This window comes from Cynocephalus volans, chromosome X, assembly GCF_027409185.1.
Source record: "Cynocephalus volans isolate mCynVol1 chromosome X, mCynVol1.pri, whole genome shotgun sequence".
Taxonomy (NCBI): domain Eukaryota; kingdom Metazoa; phylum Chordata; class Mammalia; order Dermoptera; family Cynocephalidae; genus Cynocephalus; species Cynocephalus volans.
Window position 1 is genome coordinate 93,139,311 of NC_084478.1, and position 21,860 is coordinate 93,161,170.

The 21,860-nt window shown below is 36.1% G+C and overlaps 1 protein-coding gene across 1 annotated transcript in view; it reads left to right on the forward strand.

Moving 5' to 3' along the window:
• Positions 1-21,860, forward strand: part of DACH2 (dachshund family transcription factor 2) — a 551,156-nt gene that overhangs the window by 254,060 nt on the left and 275,236 nt on the right. Inside the window, exon 3 of the mRNA XM_063084695.1 lies at positions 2,324-2,436. Coding sequence (XP_062940765.1) covers positions 2,324-2,436 — 113 coding nt within the window. The remainder of the gene's footprint in view (positions 1-2,323; positions 2,437-21,860) is intronic.

Below are 21,860 nucleotides of genomic sequence, written 5' to 3' on the forward strand. Positions count from 1 at the left end.
AAGGTGGAACCACTAGACTAGGAGGCGTCTAATGCCTCCGAAGCCTGGGTCAGCTTATTGGAAAAGAGCTGCTTCAAATAACAAGGTCTGACCAGGAACTTTGGAACAGAACTAGTAAAGCCTTATATCTTCCAAAGTGTACTGTTAACAGCTGGCAGTGACGTGGCTCAGCACGTAGAAGTACAGGGAGCATCAGTCTGCTTACTTCTGAAGACAGCCTGTCTGAAAGTGATTGTGAGCTTGCAGACAGCACTGTAGCATTTACACTGGAAAAGTACAAAGAACAATCAGGTGGATTTAGATAAATTTAGTAGGCTTGAGTTCTGACAAGTAGGAGTATACAAAGAAGCACTTAGAAAGTATAGATTTGTTGTCTATTATACAACAAAATAATGTGCCTTCTAACAACTGGATATACTCTGATGAACATTATTAGGTGATCTTGGCATCCTTTAAGACATTTGCAGTAAGTAGCATATTTCTCTTATCAGCATTTCTTAAAAGAGTGAGGAAGCCTTAAAACAGGGCAAGTGTGAACAGGATAACAACACTGAATTATATAAAATAAGTTATGGCCCAGAATTGAGTAGAAAGAAAGAGAGTGAGTTTATGAAATTGAAACCTTAAGTGAGAAAACCAGAATATTTTGTGCTAGATTGATAGACAGTATTGATGTACAATGGAAGAAAACACCAGCACAGTGCATGAAAAATGAACTGGGTAATAGTACCTCTGTGAAAGGTTGCTAGAAGTTGTCTTGATTTAAAAGCAGAGTTTGTCTTACATTGATGGAGCACTTTGCTACTGCAAAGTTGATAGAGCGAGGTCTAACTTAAATTTCTTTGTGAACCAAAAGTCATTTTTGGATATATTCTCTATCTGAACCTCATACATTTTTGCCGCTTAGGTTATTTAAGGTAGTATTTTGTAAAAAGCCCTATTATTCAGCTTTGTAAAATAAATTTCTATTAAAAGGCAACAGCAATATCTTAGGCAACATTAGAAAGTAATATTTGAAATATATTGGGTGACTTGAGAACAACTTGATCCCAAAATTCTATAACTTATAAGTTTCTTCACGTGGTGACAGTTTCCAAATGATGTTTTCGTTACGCTAACTGTATTAGGGTACAAAATGGAGGCAAAAGATACTGACTTTTTCTTTCATTATTTTATGGATTAGCATTTGCAATTGCAATTTTTGAACTATTCACGTTAGTGAAGAATGTGCAAAGGCAATAGTTTAGGTCTATGTTATAAATTTAGCTTCAACTCATCAGTTAAATACATCTGAGAGACAAGACAGCCTAGATTACAAAGGTGTCAGGTTTTGTTGGTACAGCAACTCCAAGAGAGTGTGCTGCTGGTTGCATAGCCTGGTTTAAAAAATAGGTAGATAAAAAACCCCCTGAGGGTGGGGGACCTTTGTTCCTCATTGGCTCCCAACAGCTGTGGAAATGCTAGTAAACATCAGGTTTTATTCTACATCTCTCAGCTCTTTACTACTCACCTCTGGCATTCTGGTCAGAGACTTAGTAATTTCACATTCTATACAATCTTAATTCTGTGAGTCACTGTCTAAGATCTCAGTAGTATATATTAATCCTGGGGATAAAGCGTAGCTTTAAGAACAGGGGTAACTTAGGGTTTCTCACAACAGATGAGCTGTATTGCAAAGTGCTGGCCTGTAAATGGAATCTAAACTAGAAATTGACCCTTTATGGTTTTAATGTTTGCCATAACTATGTCAGGAAATTCAGTGGAAAGGAAACCATTATTCTCTTAGTAATCCATGAAAATAGTCTTTAATGTAAAATTCTATCACTCTTGGCAATTAAACAAGATTTAGAATATGAATGTAGCAAGTGATAGTGTTTCTAAAACAAGTACATTTTTTTTTTTTTTTTTTAATTTTATTTTGTCGATATACATTGTAGCTGATTAATGCTCCCCATCACCAAAACCTCCCTCCCTTCTCCCTCCCCCCTCCCCCCCAACAATGTCCTTTCTGTTTGCTTGTTGTATCAACTTCAAATAATTGTTGTTGTTATATCTTCTTCCCCCCCGCCCCGGTTTGTGTGTGTGTGTGTGTATGTGTGTGTGTGTGAATTTATATATTAATTTTTTAATTTTTAGCTCCCTCCAATAAGTGAGAACATGTGGTATTTCTCTTTCTGTGCCTGACTTGTTTCACTTAATATAATTCTCTCAAGGTCCATCCATGTTGTTGCAAATGGCAGTATTTCATTCGTTTTTATAGCTGAGTAGTATTCCATTGTGTAGATGTACCTTTTTAACCTGCTCTTTGTTTGTTTCTCAACAGTTCACGGCCTGGCAGGCCCCCTAAGCGTTCTTTGGGAGTGTTGCAGGACAATGCCCGCCTTCTGCCCCATGCAGTCCCAGGCCTCTTATCGCCAGGACTCATCACTCCGACAGGTAATAAAATCCATCCCATGATCAGCCTTGTCTCTTCACACTGCCCAGCATTTGAAATAAACTAATATTGATCTAACTGCCTTTGTCCTTCAGAGCCTTTCAAGCTCTACTAGAGGTTACATTATTGAATTTTTCAAGTATTCATGAAAGCAAGTTTTGTTACTCCAGCGTCTCAAATAAAATGGACATGATTTGAAAAAAACACAACTGCCATATCTGCAGGAACCACCTTTCAAGGCCTTATTGTACATATGGATGTATATGTTTGTGTTGGGGGCAGGGATGGGAGCACTAGTCAAAGCAGCATCATCCTAAAGCCTCCTGTAGGGTGCAGCACATCTGCTGACTTGTACGTTTCAGTAATATTCTTTTTGTTTTTAGGGGTTTTGGACATTCGTGTATGTTGTCCAAGTTATTACCCTAGGTTAAAAAGTAGAAAGAAAATGCATCCCTTGTAGAGAAACCATATGATTAGAAAAGAAAAAAGTGCAGGTGATCGCTGTTCTGAATAATGTCTTAGTGTTTTTCATTGAACTCTGTGATAAACTGGTAAAAATACCACTTGTAAATTAGCACTGGACTTTCTTGATTCTCTAAAAATGTACCTAAAAGTACACAAAAACATTGAAAAATAAGTTTACTATTTCTCTAAATCAACCTTTAAAATCATTAAAGCTACTACATGGTAAAAAATGAATGTAATGACAATGTGATCTTTATATCAACCTTCAATGATGCAAAATTTTATAAAGCATCTGTTGTGCTTTGGGTATTAATTGCTAGGTAATGCAAAAATATATGAATAGTGGTCCTTGGCACAGTAGAATTAGGGAGAAAAGAATGTAAACTAATAATTGCATTAAAGTGTGATAGGGACTATAATGCAAGTTCATAGATCACAGAGACGTAAGCAGCTAAATTCATTTGGTAAGTTGGGTAATGCTCAGAGAGATGGAGACTTTGTAGCTATATCTTGAATGCTGAGCGTTGGAAAGATGGAGAATCAGGAAAAGAGCATTCCAGGCAGAGAGAAGAGTACAGATATAGACTGATGAGAAAGAGCCCAGTGTGTTAGGGGGAACAGCAATTAAGTAGAAGAGACTGGAACAGGGATTTGAGGTGAGAGACTTATGGGCAACATGGTCAGAATAGAAAGGAAAGGAAAAGCCAGCTTATGAAGCCAGATTTTGATTTACCATGTTAAGCATTTTAAGTTTTCGCCTATAGATGATTGGTTTCAAATGTGTCTTTCAGGACTTTCCTTACTGGCTGACAGGGACTTAGGGAAGTATTCCAGGCTCCACACTTTTGCTCCAGTTAAAATTTCATATGTTCTAGTCTATATAGAATTTAAAAAATGTCTATAAAAGGAATCACTGCTAAGTGAGTAAATGTTCTAAAAACAATTGCTGTGGAGGGTAGAGAGCAATGAAGGTGATGAAAGGAAAGAAGGTCAGTTGCTACAGTTCAGGGGAGAAATACTGAGGGCCTGTACTAAGGCAAATTCAATTGAGTGGAAAAGAGGTTAAGAATGCTTTAGTAATTAGAATTAATCACACTTGAATATTGATTAAATGTAGAGGGTGAGAGGGTAGAGTCAAGAATGATTCATGTCTAGCTTGGTTGACACGCTAGATGATTGTATCATTAGCTAAAACAGAGAACTTAGGAAGAGACTCAGACTGTGGGCGAAAAGATAATGAATTTGATGACTTTTAAGTATTTATAAACAAAGTCTGATACAAGAAGAAAGTAACCCTGTGCATATAAAGGAATATAGAAAGTATAACAGTGCCTGAAATATATCGATAAATGATAATTGATTTCTTGCCTTCTAAAATACATTGCTAGAGCCTAGAAATGGCACCCTGTATATGATCAACTCTGTGTCCTGGTTTTGAGGGAATCTGTAAGTGAAAGGAAAAAAAGATTTTAAAATTGCCTTGAAGCTAATCCACTCTTGAGTAAACATTAGTAGCTTATCTGCTGAGGAAAAGCTCTAATATATATTAAATTCCTATTATGTACCAGGCATGGGTGCTGAGTGTTTTATATACAATTCATTTAATCTTCATAGTAGCCTCATGGATATTGTCTTCATTTTTCAAGGAAACAATCTATGGCTCAATAGTTTAAATTAATTGCTTAAGGTCACAAAGCAAGTGGGTGGCAGAGCTGAGTTTCAAACCCAGAGCCCATACACTTTTCTCATCATGATATTTATAACACATGTGAAAAGCCAGTTTGAGGCTTTCATCTCCTCCTAATTTATGTGACATATATAATTCACCTCCTGCAAGACAATGGAGCTTGAATCCTTGGATTCAAGCTTGACCTTCCCTCCTACAACTTGGATTTTTCACCAAGTGAGCCATGGAAACAAAACTCCTCAATTTTTAACCCTTTGCTTGCACCTTCAATGGGGTGGTAGAGATAGACAGAGGGTTGAACGGGGAAAAGCACATCCGTCGAAGATGCAGACAGTAGAAAAAAAGGTAGTCAGGGGAAGGTGGAGGTATCTACACAACTTCAGAGTAATTCCCCTCCTTAACTTATATGAATTTGTTTGATATGCCCAAGAATATCTTACTCACCTATATAGTCAAATGTTAGAAGAAAAATGCTCCTTAAAGCCAAGTAGAAATAATTTGGGGATATGCAATATTTTGGATTAGATGAACCACTTCACTGCTCTATTAGCAAATATAATTGAGATAAAATCAGTTTAGTGAGTTTCATATTTTATATATTTACCATGGTTTACAAACTTAAATGTCATTATTAAAAAAAAATGCTTTTGTGGAATTCAGTTGATATTTTTAATTTGGTCTGTCAAAGGTCTAGAATTATTCTTTTTTTCCCCCCAATGATTACTGAAATGTTTTACAGTACTTTCTGGTTTCAGGTTCTTATGTCTCAAAATATTTTTTGTAAAGTAAGAGATAATGTTATCTATCTGTGTATAATTTTGCATACAACTGACTAATTATTGAAAAGAATCTGCTGCTTCCTACATTCAACGTCATAAGTGGAAAAGCATGTTTGAACCCTACCAGGTTTCCCTGAGCCATGGAATTTTTCTAAATTTATATTATCTCTTTCCATTTATAACTTGAAAGTGAGGACTAAGTACAACAAAAAAGAATGATCATGGTATTTTTTCAGATATTGTGATGTTTTGTATATTATTTTTGCCTTTAAATTGTTGTCTTCTCCCTCAACAGTTGTAAGGAAAAAATGCCAGTGAAAAGGGTTACAAATGGTTAAGGCATCATTCTTACATTTATTTAAGAATAGACCTTCAATTTATATAGCTTGACATGTAAATCTTTAAAAGTGAAGTATAATATCAAGCATGCCATATTGTTTTATTTGCTCAGTATAACGGTTAAATATTTTCTGTTTTTGTCTGATTTTTATTTCTTTTTGTAATTTGTATCTTTGTTTTAATGTGAAAGATGTTTATTTTACTCTTGGTTATATTTCCCCTACATAATGAAACCTGATTTATTCAAACTCTCCTAGTTTAGAATTTGTGATAATTCAGACCGGTTATGCTACAGTCTCTGGTATTAATGAAAATATCTTATTTAGCAAATTAAATGTATGAACAAGAAGTGTGTATGTGTGTGTGTGTGTGTGTGTGTGTGTGTGTGTGTGTGCATGACTACAGGGTCATTAAAATACTTGGTGGGTATTTAAGTACCTAAAAGCACTTTAGCAAGATCTGTTATACAAATAATCAACATACTAATTACCGATGATTGGTCTTTATTCACTAAGGTAGGTCCCATAGGATCTATTCTTGACAGTGTTGTCAAATATTTATTTAGATATTTTATCTATATAATTATAGACAAATGGGTATAATATCTAAATATGTATACTAGTGTACTTCAAAAAGGTCATGGAAAAATGAACTCGAAGATAACATGAATCCCTCCGTGAACTTTTTGAAGACCCCTTGTACGTATAGATACATGGAAATATATATGCATTCATTCTTCCATTTAACATGTATTTATTGAACATCTACTCTGTACCAAACAATATAAAAAAATTATAACAGATTAAAATAAAATTCATTTTGTGAGTCAGAGTTTTCCCAAATTCTACCTAGCCTTTTCTCTAGTTATCCCAAGATGATGAAGTTTGACTGCATTTTGCCTTCATATTCTTGAACTACTGATATTCTCATCTCATATGTTTCTGTCTCTGTTTCTATTGTATAATGAATATCTTAATTCCCTGATAGGACATTAATACATAGAAATCCTATTTTCTAGTATTTTCTGCATAATCTTTTAGCTATAGGGGACAAAAGAAAGGGAAATATTAGCCCCATCTTTCTCCGCATATCTGCAGAAGTGCTAATATCCCTGGATCACACTGAAGGGATGGACTAGTCATATGTGCCTTTGAATTTCCCAGAAGATAACTGTTCCCCTTTCCTCAGCTTATGAAGCATTTCAAATAGACAGATGTGGAATCTGGCCTGAGAGGGATATAAACTGACCGCTTACAAGGAAGTAATAAAGTGCTTCCTGTAGTGTTCATTCCTTAAAAGGTAGAAGATTCTTCAGGTACTTTTCTCTTCTAGCTGTACTGTGGCAAAATATTTTTAAGAATGTCAGCTGCCATCGAAATCCTTGGGTAACTGAGACCATGAAGATCTAATCTAATATTAGTAGCTACAACACTCATCTCAGGATTAGCAGAGCCAAAAGTAGGATTATGCCTAGTCCTGGCAGTGTGATGTCAACTTCATAGTATGTTGTAATGCCAATTAGCCTGATCGCATCATTGGAATCAGTGTCCCTCTCTTTTCTGGATGCATTTCATAATCTCACTCGTTTAGTTTGGATGCTAAGAAGTCGTCATAAAGAGAGGTCCTAGGCCATTCAGAATGCAAAAAGGAGAGATCGAGCCCTCATTCTAGAAAAAGCAACCCAACCTTTGTGATGGTTGATTTAAAAACATGTCTGTTTTAAGACTGTCTTTGGGTTTTTCAATGAGCAATATTGTAAAGTGTGCTTCATATCACAAAAATAGTAAGTGCTGTCTTTTATGTCATTGCATTTCCTTTAAGTTATTTCTTGTGTGCTCAGGAAGAACCACTGGCCTAATAGCTAGAAATCAAATTACTAATATTTCTAGCACAGGGTGAGGTTTAGATTAACATGCATTTGCAGTTTCTTTACCAAATAAAAATCTTAAATATATCAATTTAGTAATTTGAACTCCATTCAGTATATTAGCTGAATCTGGGTTTTACAAACCCCTATTTCTGTGTTAATGTCTGTCAGTGCTTTTTTTTTTTTCTATATGTAGTATAATTATTTTAACCTAAAAATATATCTACCAATTTTTTTAAGCTTCTGCCAATAATTTTTGCCATGCGTGCCTCATAGAGCAGAAGTCATTGCTTTATTTCCAATGTAGGGTGGAGGGGAGAAACTTGGAATTTAAGCAGACCTTACAGGATGATGGTGATGGTGGTTGTGGTGGTGGCGGTGGTGATAATGATGATGATAGTGATGATACAGTGATGATAATCTATACAGTGCTTTGCAGAGCACTCCCACATCTTTTGCGTGTGTATGTGCATGCATGTAGCTAAACTATAAGTTTAAAAAAACCCTATTTTCAATTGTTTTCTCATTTGATTCTCTCAGCAACCCTATGAGGTTACCATTATTACTATTTCTGAGTAACAGATGAAGAAAATGAGTTTTCAGAAAGTTCAATGACTTGCCCTAAATCTCAGTAACAGTAAATCTTGGTCATAGAATTTCAAAAACCAAGTCTTTTGACCATAAATACCATACATTTCCAAATACACTGAACTCTCTCTCACATAAAAAATGGGTATTGAAAGTTTAGGCTATAAATATTCAGGGTCATATCAGAAATGCTTAAGTTAAATATAAAAGATCAGATGTTTGGTGTTTCAGAAGTAGGATATCCTTGGAATAATCCATCTAATTAACTGTAGGTTATTTTATAACTACAATAAAATTAAAGTTTGATTATTTTTAATGATTCTTATAGTAATTTACTGTGTAGGGCAGCTAGTATAAAAATAGTTGATGATCATTGGTATTATTAGGTATGGCTATACTTTTTCCTTCCAAGAAGTATAAAAACAATCTTCTGAATGATTGCAACCTAATTTTTGCATAAAGAAAAGTAACAGTTATAAGTTGTTCCTTGTGACAATCCTTGAGTGAATTTTTTTGATATATATGGCTAATGAATTAATATGATTAAGTTAATGAGTAATACACGTGTTGCCAAACTTCCCCAGTCTGGCTACAGTGCCGCTGCACATTTGCAGTTCTAGCTTCCCCCTGTGTTGAGAGGGTCACTGATGCCTACACACTGTCATTGTGATAAATGATATATCCCACAGTGCCCTGCTTTCCATCTAGTCAATCCTCAAACCATCCTCATATGAGAGATCTCTTATAAAAACCACATAGTCACAAGCCAAATGTATTGGGTTATAGAAAGACATTTCCATCTCCAGGGCCTATCATCCAACCCCATTTTCCCCACTATACACAACTTACATGAAATACAGAACTCTTCACCTACTCTTTGTGTTACTCCTTTACTGTATGATCTTTATACTGGCTTGCTTTATTTCCAGGGAAGAAAGAATACATTTAAAGAGCACAATAAAACTTTCCATTGTATAATATGTCTGACAGATGATAAGCTGCCTGCCACTACTTTATTTTATTGGATAAAGTGGGTAGCTGTACTGAAATAAGCCATTATACTGAAGAGAGCAGTTAGGTTTATCAAAAGATATTCTGTATACTTATTAAACAAGATACACTGAGTATCGTTCATGTAAGGAATCCTGCAGAGCAAAATACATTTCCTATCATTCCCTGTTAAAGGGGTACAAGGAAAAATATTTAGCATCTACAGACGTTATCTGCATATCCTGACCAAAAACGGGTAACAAAAAGTAGCCTCGATACCTAGAACCCACCTTTAAAAAACTGATAGACCATAAGGTATCCTGCCTTTATTATCAACCAAAGGTTGAGGGGTAGGGATTGGCTACTGTAGCAGTGGTGGTGAAAATGTTATGTGTGACTTCTTTGCTCTTCTTCTTGCAATGTATAAACTCTGTATCATGTTTTGAACTCATTTTCAGTTTATATTGAATGTAGGCAAAATCCTGTGAGTTCTCAAAATGGCAAAATTTTTATTACACACTTGTACGCATACCTGAGTCAAAATAGACAATGGCCAAACATAGAGCTTAAAATGTTATTTCGTGATTTTCCCCCCAGAGTGCTCTTATTTAATCCCTTTAATGTATATCTGAAAGTGCTAGGTGAGGGAGTTTTTAAAATCATTCTGTAGTACAATAATATTCATATTATATTTTAATTCTATTTTCCACAAACTTTTTGAGGTACCCTCATACTTCTTACATGATCACCAGAAATAAAAACTAGAATTCCCACTTCAAATGACAACACAGAAAAGGGCAGTTAAACTCTGACTTAGTTTTCTCTTTTCTTTGAATCCTCGACAGTAATGACGTTTTCTTTTTCAGTAGTGTTACTTGCATAACCCTAGGACCAACAGAGAAGAACTATATTTTTCATCATGTGAAAGACCCTTTTCCCATTGCACCCTATGTGAAAGTACATGAAGTTACCTGAACAACTGTAATAAGAGTAACTGAAATGGGCCATGCAGGGAAGTAATGAGCATTAAATTGAAGTCAGGGTAAGAAAGGAGAAAGTTCCTCATCTAGCACGAACATTAGGTGAAAAAGGGCAATTTGTATTTATCAGCTGATAGAGAGTGGGTAATCATACGCAATTGTGGATGGCTGCGTATCTATAATTATTTGAGAAAGACTGAGGAAGGCCCTTGCTAAAAAATACCTTTTTTGAAAAAAAGTTTTACTGAGGTATAATGGGCATGGAATAAACTGTGCATTAAAGTGTACAATTTGGTAAGTTTTCACATACGTGCACAATCACAAAACCATCACCACAAACAAGATAGTGAGCAGATCTATTTCCCCAACTTCCCTAGTGCCCCACCACTCCTTCCCTGTCTGCCCCCCAGGCAACCACTGATTTGTCGTTATAGATTAGTTTGTATTCTCTAAAATTTTAAATATAGGGAGCCATAGAGAATGCATTATTTTCTGTCTGACTTCTTTTTTTTTTTTTTTTAGCATAATTATGTTGAGATTCCAAGTTGTGTGCATCACAGTTTATTCATTTTTATTTCTGAGTAGTAAGTACCTTGTGGTATGAATATACCACAATTCGTTTATATTTTTTTCTGTTGCAAACATTTGAGTTGTTTCACAGTTTTTCACTATTGTGAATGATACAGCTTTAAACCTTCATGTACATATTTTCAATGTGAAATTGTTTTCATTTCTCTTGAATAAAAATAAGAGTGAGATTGCTGGGTTGTACGGTAAGTGCATGTTAGGAAACTTCAAAATTGTTTTCCACTGTACCATTTTACATTCCCATTAGCTGGGTGTGAGAGTTCCATTTGTTCCAAATCATTGCCAACACTTGATGTGTCAGTCTTAGAAATACATTTTTGCACACTATCCCGCCTGAATTCAGACGTTTCACCCAAACAGTCTCCTGTTTAAAGGTTAATCCTTGAGTTAAAGTAAGTCATGCTTTATTTAATCACATGACTTTAGTATAAATGGATATCTATTTCTGCCTTAAATGCAGGTTAATAGTCAATGAGGAATAGAGGCTGAGGAGCAGAGTGAAGGGCATATCATATGGGAGTTATCAGCCATTTAGTTTGCTGCAGCATCGTGGACCTTAACATTGTGAAGAGGAACAGAAAAGGAGCAGGGGAGAGAAGCCAATGATAGAGAAAGTGGAAAGGTGACACAAACAAATGTTTCCTACCTCACGCTTTTGCCTAATCAGCCTAGTGTAGAAACAGACAAATATTTGCAAACTAAAAGCTGTTTGCATACTACTAATGACTTTCTAGTTTTCATACAATTGTCTTTTTGATTAAGATCACACTTGAAAGCTGTAATAGATATTTCTGGGGAGAAAAATCAACTTCCTACAAGACTAAAGAAGAAAAATAATTTTCCTCATATCTGCTTATGAGAAAGGCTTTATAAAAAACAGTGTAAATTTTTGTCTTAGGCTACTTTGGCAACAAGGGATAAGGACCCATGTCCAGTTTCCAGGGTAAAATTCTCAAGATATCGTGCCTCATTGTGAAAGTGTGCGTTGAATTAAAAGCTTAATTAAAGTAATAGCATAAATGGAGAAATAATGGGAAAGGACATGGTCCTTAAACTGTTAGGTATGTGTGGTATTCCATCACACTATCAAAAACCCAAATTTGAAGTCAAATATTTTATGGCGTGTATTTTAATGAAGAATATGTGATTTGTGGAAGTGGATCTTTTCATTTTCAGAGCATAACCTCTATGCCTCATGCTCAGATTCGGGAAATGCAAATCAAAAGCATACTTTTTTTTTTTTTTTTAATTGGGGCCCACGCTGATGTTTGGGGTCTATAGACTTGATTTTTTTTTTTTAATTTAGGATCAGAACATTTGTTGAGTTTTTTGAGTGTTTGTGAAAGATAACTGAACTGACCAAGGGCACAGAGAAGCTTGCATATGACGGAAGCTAAAAGATGCATAAAAAGCAAACACACTTTAGGAAATATAGATAAAATTTAAAAGGGAACGTGGGAATATATTAGCCCATTAAAGACATGCACCGAGTGATTAAAGACTTGTCACTAGTTTACAGAATATGAAATAAACATCTCCAAGACTAGAGGAAGGAATAGGAGTAATAATACTTGAAAACTATATAGGCTGAAAGGGAGAGGGAGATATTGGTTTTCTGGTTCAGAAGTGTGTTTGTCCCAATCATAGTCCAGTTCAACTTTTGTTAGAGGTACTTACTGAGATAGCAAAGTCAGAGAGAGTGATTAAATAACCTTAGAGATATTCACAAGCCTGCTTCTTGCCGAAGGTGACATCTGTTGAAGTTAATGATCCCAATTTCTCACAAGTCATTCTTGGGTGTTCTAATAGACACAGAACAATATGAAAGCTCAATTTTGTATGACATTACTTACATTGTTGAGTTCTAAAAGTATAGCATTGTTTAAAAGAAGTATGTAAAATAAAGTTATCTTTTTCCTTTTGTGTGTTTCTTGAGGAATTCTGACTAAAACAACACATTTGCTTACCTTTCAGTTTTGTTCATTTGACCAGCAATGGACAATTCTTTAATAACTTATGTGGGCCAAATTTATTTTATATCTAATTTTATGTCAGTAATTTACAACAAATATTAACTGAACTTTTAGATAGCTTCTTCTGATATGTTGTGACTTTCCAAAACATAAAACATAAAAATTAGCTGATGATAAAACATATAGCTTCCATAGTGTCCTCATTAAAATTCAAATAGGACATTGCTTTAACATTAATTCTCCATGTAGTCAACAGATCAGACCTCCTCTAACACTAGTCTGATCTTCCAGAAATATGTACAAATTTCTTAGTATCAGTCCCTTGCTTGAAACTCTTCTATGCATTGTCATTGACAGCAAAATAAAGTTCAAATTCCTTAACATGGAAAAAGACTTTTTCTGTTCTTCCTCATCACAACTTTTTATCATCATCTTCCACAGCTCCTTTCTCAGATACCACTTACTGTATAATCTCATTAAACTTCTCTCTGTTCTTCAGATAACTCATGTTCTTTCACACTTCCATGACTTTGTGTATGCTCTTCCCTCCACTCTGCACTGTTTATGAAGGTGAGCAATAGCTTATTAAATCGGAATCTCTTTTGACATGATAAATTCTGAATTAGTATATAAAGTATTAATTGTATACAATCATTTTTATTTTCCTTAAAAATGGAGAGCAGCTGGAAGGCAAGTAGAAATCAGAATGGTAGGAGGTAAAGTGCCCCAAATTGAAGCTTCATCATAGTATGGCTACAGTTGTATGTTGTTATAGGAAGAGAAGGAAGAAGTTAATTGGCCATTGTATTTGTCTGAATAAATTGTGGGTTGCATGAACTGTTTCTGTTCATAGGGTAGAAAGCTGAAAGATTATTTCTGAGTTTTATCACCTGTGTTGGGTATATTAAGATGACACATAACTAGACAAGGAATTGGCAAATTATTTGAAAGAGACATCGTGTCTTCTTTTTCGCTAAGATCTGCCATATCAATCAAACAAAAATAAAAGCTATGTGCATTGAAGACTCCAACAGCTTGAAATCTAGCGCTACTGGTCAGACCATACTTGGCTTGAGAAAAATCATGCATTAGACTACACTTGTCCTTCTTTCTAGATTCAGAAGTACCCCCTTCCATTCTATATCTGAACCTTCCAAGTATGACCTAAAATTATATTTCACATAGCTTCATAATTTTACTAAAATGTTTCTCTTAATTGTTTATTTTCCTTTATGGATCTTCACTATTTGACTATGGATTTCTTTTTTAATGCTAGTATGCTTTTGGCCCTATGATTATATGTTATTTGGCTTTATGATTTTACACTGTCTTGGTTTTTCTACTGATGTGTCCTATTTGCTGTTTACTTCATTGTTACCTTTTAAATGGACTTTCAAGGAATTTAATAACCATATGCTAGCTTAAATTGAATTTGTTTTTTCAAAATAATTAATCTTAAATTTTCAATTTATTTTATCAAATTTGCATTGATTCTCAACTAAATTTAAAACAAAGCAATCCAGTTATCTGCTTACATCGAACACATTTATAATTTTCCTATCCACAAATTTCCTTAGAATAAGCAAAGAGATAGAATGGACAGCCAATATGTAGATATTTCTTAATTAAAAGTTATTTGGAAAGCATTAATTTTATGTTTTTTGAGTTAAATAGGAGTGGAAGTAGTAATTTCATCTGTGTAATGTCTCATTCATTCAACTAATTCACTTATTTAATTAGCATCTGTTATGTCCATGGAAATGAGGATTAAAAATTTAATATGAGGCTGGTACCCAGGTGAGTGCAGGCTCACGTATGGCTGACATCTGATACAGCTGCAGGCCCATCCAGGCCTGCCCAGCTGGCACCCAGGTAAGCACAGGCTCCTGCCCAAGCCCCAGAGGGGACAAACACCAACCAAGTCAGTGCCCAGGTGAGCATAGGCTTCTGAATGGCCAACTCCCAACACAGCTGTAGGCCTGCCTGGGCCCACCCAAGCCCTGCAGGGGTCACAGACCAACCAAGCCAGCACCCAGGTGAACTCCGGCTCCTGCCTGAGACCCAGAGGGGATGAACAACTGAGCTGGTGCCCAGGTGAGCACAGGCTCCCATGTGGCTGATCATTGATGTAGCCACAGGCCTGCCCAGACCTGCCCAATTCCCGGAGGGCCAGCACACCAACCAAACAGGAGCTGAGGCAGCCCATTGTACATTCAACTGCATTGATACAAGATGAGTCACCAGCAGAGCCAGCAAATACAGTAAGAAGTCTTTCTCCTCATAGCCCACAACAGGATAATAGAAGAAACAAGTGTCCTACCAGATGACCAAACATCAGTGAAAAAATACTGACACTACAAATAAACAAGAAGATATGACACTACCAAAGGAACATGGTAATTCTAAAGTACCAGACTCCATAGAGCAGGAAACCCTTGTGATATTTGAAGAGGAATTACGAGCACTGGTCTTAAGAAAACTCAAGAGATAAGAGAAGAATCAATTAGAGAACAAAATGAAACAAGAAAAAATATTCAGGAAATGAAGGAGGAAATTTACAAAGAAATTAATACCTTAATAAAGAATGTCACAGAACTCCTAGAAATGAAGGATTCACTTAATGAAATAAAAAACAGGACAGAAAGCTTGAGCAGCAGGCTAGATCAAGCAGAAGAAAGAATCTCAGACCTCAAAGATGGCCTTTTTGAAACAACCCAGGCAGACAAAAAAAAAAAAAAAAAGGAAAAAAAGAATAAAAGAATTTAAAAAAATGAAAATCTACAAGAGCTAGCAGACAACTTCAAGCACATGAACATCCAAATCATGGACATTCCAGAAGGTGAGGAAAAAGGAATAGGCATTGAAAACCTATTCAAGGAAGTGATAACAGAAAACTTCCCAGGTATAGTGAGAGATGCAGACCTTCACATCCAGAGATCCCAAACAGATTCAATCCAGAAAGATTCTCCTCAAGAAACATTATAGTCAAACCGGCAAATCTCAAAGACAAGGAATTCTAAAAGCTACAAGAGAAAACTGTCGAGTCACACATAAGGGAGCCCTCCTCAGACTAACAGCAGCCTTCTCCACTGAAACCTTACAGGCCAGAAGAAAATGGAATGATATATTTTAAATACTTAAAGAAAGAAAATTCCAGCCAAGAATTCTATATTCAGCAAGGTTATCCTTCAGAAATGAGGGAGAAATAGTGTATTTCCCAGACAAACAAAAATTATGGGAGTTCACCACCTCACGACTATCTTTGCAAGAAATTCTCAAAGGAGTCCTGAATCCAGAATCTGAAAAATGATAATCACTATCAAGGGTTTACAAGAAAGAACAATACCCACCATTAAAACCAAAATGCAAATGAGAAAGAGAAAGAAGCTAAATCATGTCACCTCAAAAATCCAACTAACATCAGAGATGAAAAATAAAAGCAGAAGAAAGCAACAGAGGATATTTAAAACATCTAAGCAAAAAGCAATATAATGACAGGAGTAAAGCAATACTTATCAATAACAATCATATATGTAAATGGACTAAACTCCCCACACGAAAAACACAGATTGACTGAGTTGATTAAGAAGCTAGACCCAACTACTTGCTCTCTTCAAGAGACCTACCTCACCTATAAAGTCACACAGACTAAAAGTGAAAGAATGGAAAAAGATATACCATGCAAATGGAAACCAAAAATGAGCAAGAGTAGCTATTTTTATATCAGATAAAATAGATCTCAAACCAAAATCCATAAAAAGAAGCAAAGAAAGTTATTACATAATAATAAAGGGATCTATCCAGTTAGAAGACATAAGAATCGTAATTATGTATGCACCCAACACTGGAGCACCCGCATAAGTAAAGCAAGCACTCTTAGACCTAAAAAAAGAGATAGACCCAAACCCAATAAGAGTGGGTGACCTAAATATCCACTTCTCAGCATTGGACAGATCTTCCAGACAACAAATCAACAAAGAAACAAAGGATTTAAACTATACCTTAGACCAATTTGACCTGGCAGACATGTATAAAACATGCCATCCAACAGCTAGAAAATACAACATTCTTCTCATCAGCCCATGGAGCATTCTCCAGGATAGATCACATATTAGGTCACAAAAGAAGTCTCAGCAAATGTAAAAAAAAAAAAAATTTGAAAGCATTCCTAGTATCTTTTTGACCATAATGGGCTAAAACTGGAAATCAATAACAAGCAAAATTCTGGAAACTACTCAAGTGCATGGAAACCAAACAACAGACGCCTGAATGACCAATGGATCCAAGAAGAAGTTAAATAAGAAATCAAAAAATTTCTTGAACTTAATGGGAATAAAGATATATCATATTAAAACCAGTAGGATACTGCAAAAGCAGTACTAAGAGGGAAGTTTACTACAATAAATGCTTACATCAAAAGAATGGAAAGACTTCAAATAAATGACCTAACACTACACCTCAAAGAACTAGAAAAACAACAACTAACCAATCCTAAAAGTAGTAGATGGAAAGAAATAATTAAGATCATGGAAGAATTAAGTAAAATAGAGACCCAAAAAGCAATACAAAAGTTCAATGAAACAAAATGAGGTTTTTTGAGAAGATAAATAAAACGGATAAACCATTAGCTAGGTTAACAAAATAAAGAAGAGAGAAGATCCAGATAACAAAAATCAGAAATGATAAGGGAGACATTACAACCAATACCACAGAAATATGAAGAATGTTTAGAGATTATTATAAACAACTGTACAGCAACAAATATGAAAACCTGGAGGAAATGGATAAATTTCTGGATACATACAAACTACCACCACTGAAACAAGAAGAAATAGACAACCTGAATAAACCAATAAAAAGCAAGGAGATTGAAGCAATTATCTGCAGTCTGCCAACAAAGAAAAGCCCAGGACTGGTCGGTTTTACAGTTGAATTCTATCAAGCCTTTAAAGAAGAATTAATACCACTTCTCTTCAAACTTTGCCAACAAATTGAAAGAGAAGCCATTCTCCCAAAAGCATTCTATGAGGCCAGCATCATCCTATTACCAAAACCAGATAAATGTACAACAACAAAAAAATTGCAGATCAATATTCTTGATGAATATAGATGCAAAAATCCTCAATATAATATTAGCAACCAGAATACAACAACACATCAAAAGAATTATGCACCATGATTAAGTGGGATTCATCCCAGGGATGCAGGGCTGGTTCAACATACGCAAGTCAACAAATGTGATACACCACATGAAAAACACCAAGGACAAAAACCATATGATTATCTCAGTAGATGCAGGAAAAGCACTTGACAAAATCCAACATCCCTTCATGATAAGGACTCTCAGCAAACTGAGTATAGAAGGAAATTATCTCAACACAATAAAAACCACATTTGTCAAACCAATCGCCAGTATCTTCCTGAATGGGAAAACGCTGAAAACTTTTCCCTTAAGAACAGGAACAAGACAAGGTTGCACTCTCAACCACTGCTATTTAACATAGTACTGGATGTATTAGCAAGAGCAATAAGGTAAGAGAAAGAAATAAAGGGCATCCAGATTGGAAAGGACAAAGTCAAACTATCCCTGTTTGCAGATGACATGATCCTATATGTAGAAAAACCTAAAGATTCTACTAAAAAACTGTTAGAGCTGATTAACAATTTCAGTAATTTGCAGGGTACAAATTAAACACCCACAAATCTGTAGAGTTTTTATACACTAGTAACGAACTATCAGATAAAGAAATCAAGAAAACAAGCCAATTTAAAATAGTTGACAAAAAATTAAAATTCCTAGGAATCAATTTATTCAGGAAGGTGAAAGAACCCTACAATGAGAACTATAAAGCACTACTGAAAAAGATTAAAAAGGACACAAAAAGGTGGAAAGACCTTCCATGCTCTTGGATGGGAAGAATTAACAACATGAAAATGTCCATACTACCCAAAGCAATCCCCATTACAAAACCAACAACCTTATTCACAGAAACAGAAAAAGCAAAGCTAACATTAATATGAAATATCAAAAGACCATGAGTAGCCAAAGCAATCCTGAGCAAAAAAAGTAAAGCTGGAGGCATAAGACTACCTGCTTTCAAATTATATTTTGAAGCTATTGTAACCCAAACAGCATCATATTGGCACAGAAAACAGACCCTTGGGCCAATGGAACAGAGTAGAAAACCCAGGAATCAATCCACATACTTACAGCCAATTGATCTTTGACAAAGGCAACAAGAACATACATTGGTGAAAAGACTGCCTCTTCATTAAATGGTGTTGGGAAAATTGGACATCCATATGCAGAACAATGAAACTGGACCTGTACCTCTCACCGTATTCCAGAATCAACTCAAAGTGGATTAAAGACCTGAATATAAGACCTGAAACCATAATATTACTAAAGCAAAACATAGGGATAACACTCCAGGAACTAGGACTGGGCAAAGACTTTATGAATAAGACCCCAAAAGCACAAGCAACAGAAGAAAGAATAAACAAATGGGATTATATCAAACTACAAAACTTCTGCACAGCACAGGAAACAATCAACAGAGCAGAAAAACAACCTATGGAATGGGAGAAAATATTTGCAAACTATACATCTGACAAAGGTTTAATATCCAGAATATACAAAGAACTCAAGCAACTATGCAGTAAAAACAAGTAATCCAATTAAAAAATGGGCAAAGGAGATGAATAGACATTTCCCAAAGGAAGACATCCAAATGACCAACAGTTACATGAAAAAGTGCTCAACATCACTAGTCATCAGGGAAATGAAAATCAAAACCACATTGAGATATCATCTCACCCCAGTTAGAGTGACCATTATTGAAAAGACCATGAATAACAAATGCTGTTGAGGATGTGGGGAAAAGAGAACTCTCCTACACTGTTGGTGGGACTGTAAATTAGCACAGCCATTGTGGAAACCAGTATGGAGGTTCCTCAAACAACTACAGATAGAACTACCATATGACCCAGCTATCCCACTACTGGGTAAATATCCAAAGGAATGGAAATCATCTTGTCTAAGGGATACCTGCACTCCCATGTTCATTGCAGCTCTATTTACAATTGCTGAAATATGGAACCAACCTAAGTGTCCTTCGACAGATGACTGGATAAGGATGTGGTATATATACATGATGGAATACTACTCAGCCATAAAAAATAATGAAATTCTGACATTTGCAGCAACATGGATGACTCTGGAGAAGATTATTTTAAGTGAAATAATCCATACTAGGAAAGAGAAATACCCCATGTTCTCACTTATAACTGGGTGCTAAGAAAGAAGGAAAGAAAAAGAGAGAGAGAAGGATAGGAGAGGAGAGGAGGGAAGGGAAATAGAGGGAAGAATGAAAGGAGGAAAGGAAGGAAGGAAGGAAGGAAGGAAGGAAGGAGGGAGGGAGGGAGGGAGGGAGGGAGGGAGGGAGGGAGGGAGGGAGGAAGGAAGGAAGGAAGGAAGGAGAAAGAAAAGACCACAACAATGTACTGAAATTTCAGAAGGAGAGAACAAATCTAAGGTTACTAGAGATGGTGGGAGGGAGGGAGGGAAGAGGTTTGGGGAGGGACTGGTGGGTAAAGGGCATAACGAAAAATCATGATTTGTAATAATGAATGTGCTAGTAATAAAAGAAAAGAAAAGAAAATTTAATATGACATGAGCCCTGCCTTCAGTAACCCATCCTCCAGATTGGGACAGTGTCATAGTCTATGCTGCTGTAACAGATTATCTGAGACTGGGTAACTTATAATAAACAGAAATTTATTGGCTCACAATTCTGGGGCATAAGGGGTAGCCCTGCCCATATGCCTCTACAAGGCATCACCTTAGTGGGGACTTTACATGGTGGTTCTGCCTTTGTAACATGTCTCTGCCTGGACCCCCGACTGTTTGCAACATTTTTTGAAATCTGGGTGGAGGAAGCCATGCCCCTACAGCTGTTGCATTCTTCCTGCCTGCAGAATTAGCAGCATGTGGATGTGGATGCTACCAAGGTTTACAACTTGTATTTTCTGAAGTGGTGTGTCAAGCTGCACCTGGACATGCTTGGCTCATAATTTGGGTGACTGAGGAATGCTGTATCAGAATGCAGGGAGCAAAGACTTGACGTGGACCTGAGCAGGGAGCTCCAAGGACTTGAGGGCACCCCGGGCCTCTCTTTTGACATATTTTCTTCCCTAGGCCTTGGCACTTTGAGCCTGGTATGGAAGGGGTGGTAGGCACCCAGTAATCTTTGAAGTGCATTTAGTGTAATTTTCCCATTGTCCTGAGGAAGAGCCTCTGGCTTTGTTTTATCCATGCTAATCTTTTTATGAAATGGTGGCTTTGCCACACCCTTGGTTTCCTTTCCTGGAAATTCTCTTCTATTCTCTACCACATGGCCAGGGTGATAATCCTTCCAATCTCTCAATTCTGTTTCCTAATTTAGTGTTTAAATCATTTATTCTCAAATTTTACTATAAGCAGTTAAAAGAAGCCATGCAGCAGCCTGAATGTTTTGGGCTTACATATTTCTTCTGATAGATATCCTAGTTCAATGTGCTTAAATTCTGCCTTCTGCAAATCCCTTTGGTGTGGACACAATTCAGCCAAGTTATTTTCCAGTTTATAAAAAGAATGGTCTTAACTCGTTTTCAATATCTTCTTCCTCATTTCTGTCTGAGATCTCATCAGAATTGCCTTTACTGTAAGTATTTCTGCCAATATTCTGATCATGACCACTTAAGGAGTCTCTAAGAAATTTCAGACTTTTCCTATAGTTGTTTTCTGCTGAGCCTTCACCATAATCACCCTTAATGCTCTGTTTATGCCAATGTAAGCTTTTTTATAGCCTGCTCCTCCAAATTCTTCCAACTTATACATATTATTCAGTTCCAACATCACCTCCTCATTTTCAGGTATTTATTATTGCAACAGCCGCATTTTTCAGCACCAATCTTCCGTCTTAATCCGTTTTTGCTGCTATAACAGAATATCCATGACTGGGTAATTTATAATGAACAGAAATTTATTGTCTCACAGTTATGGAGGCTGAGAAGTCTAAGAGAGAGAGGCCAGCCTATGCAAAGTTCTTCTTGCTGCATCATCACATGACAGAAGTTGAGAGGGCAATAGAAGGCAAGAGAGAGAACTAGAAGCCTTGATCTGAGCCCTT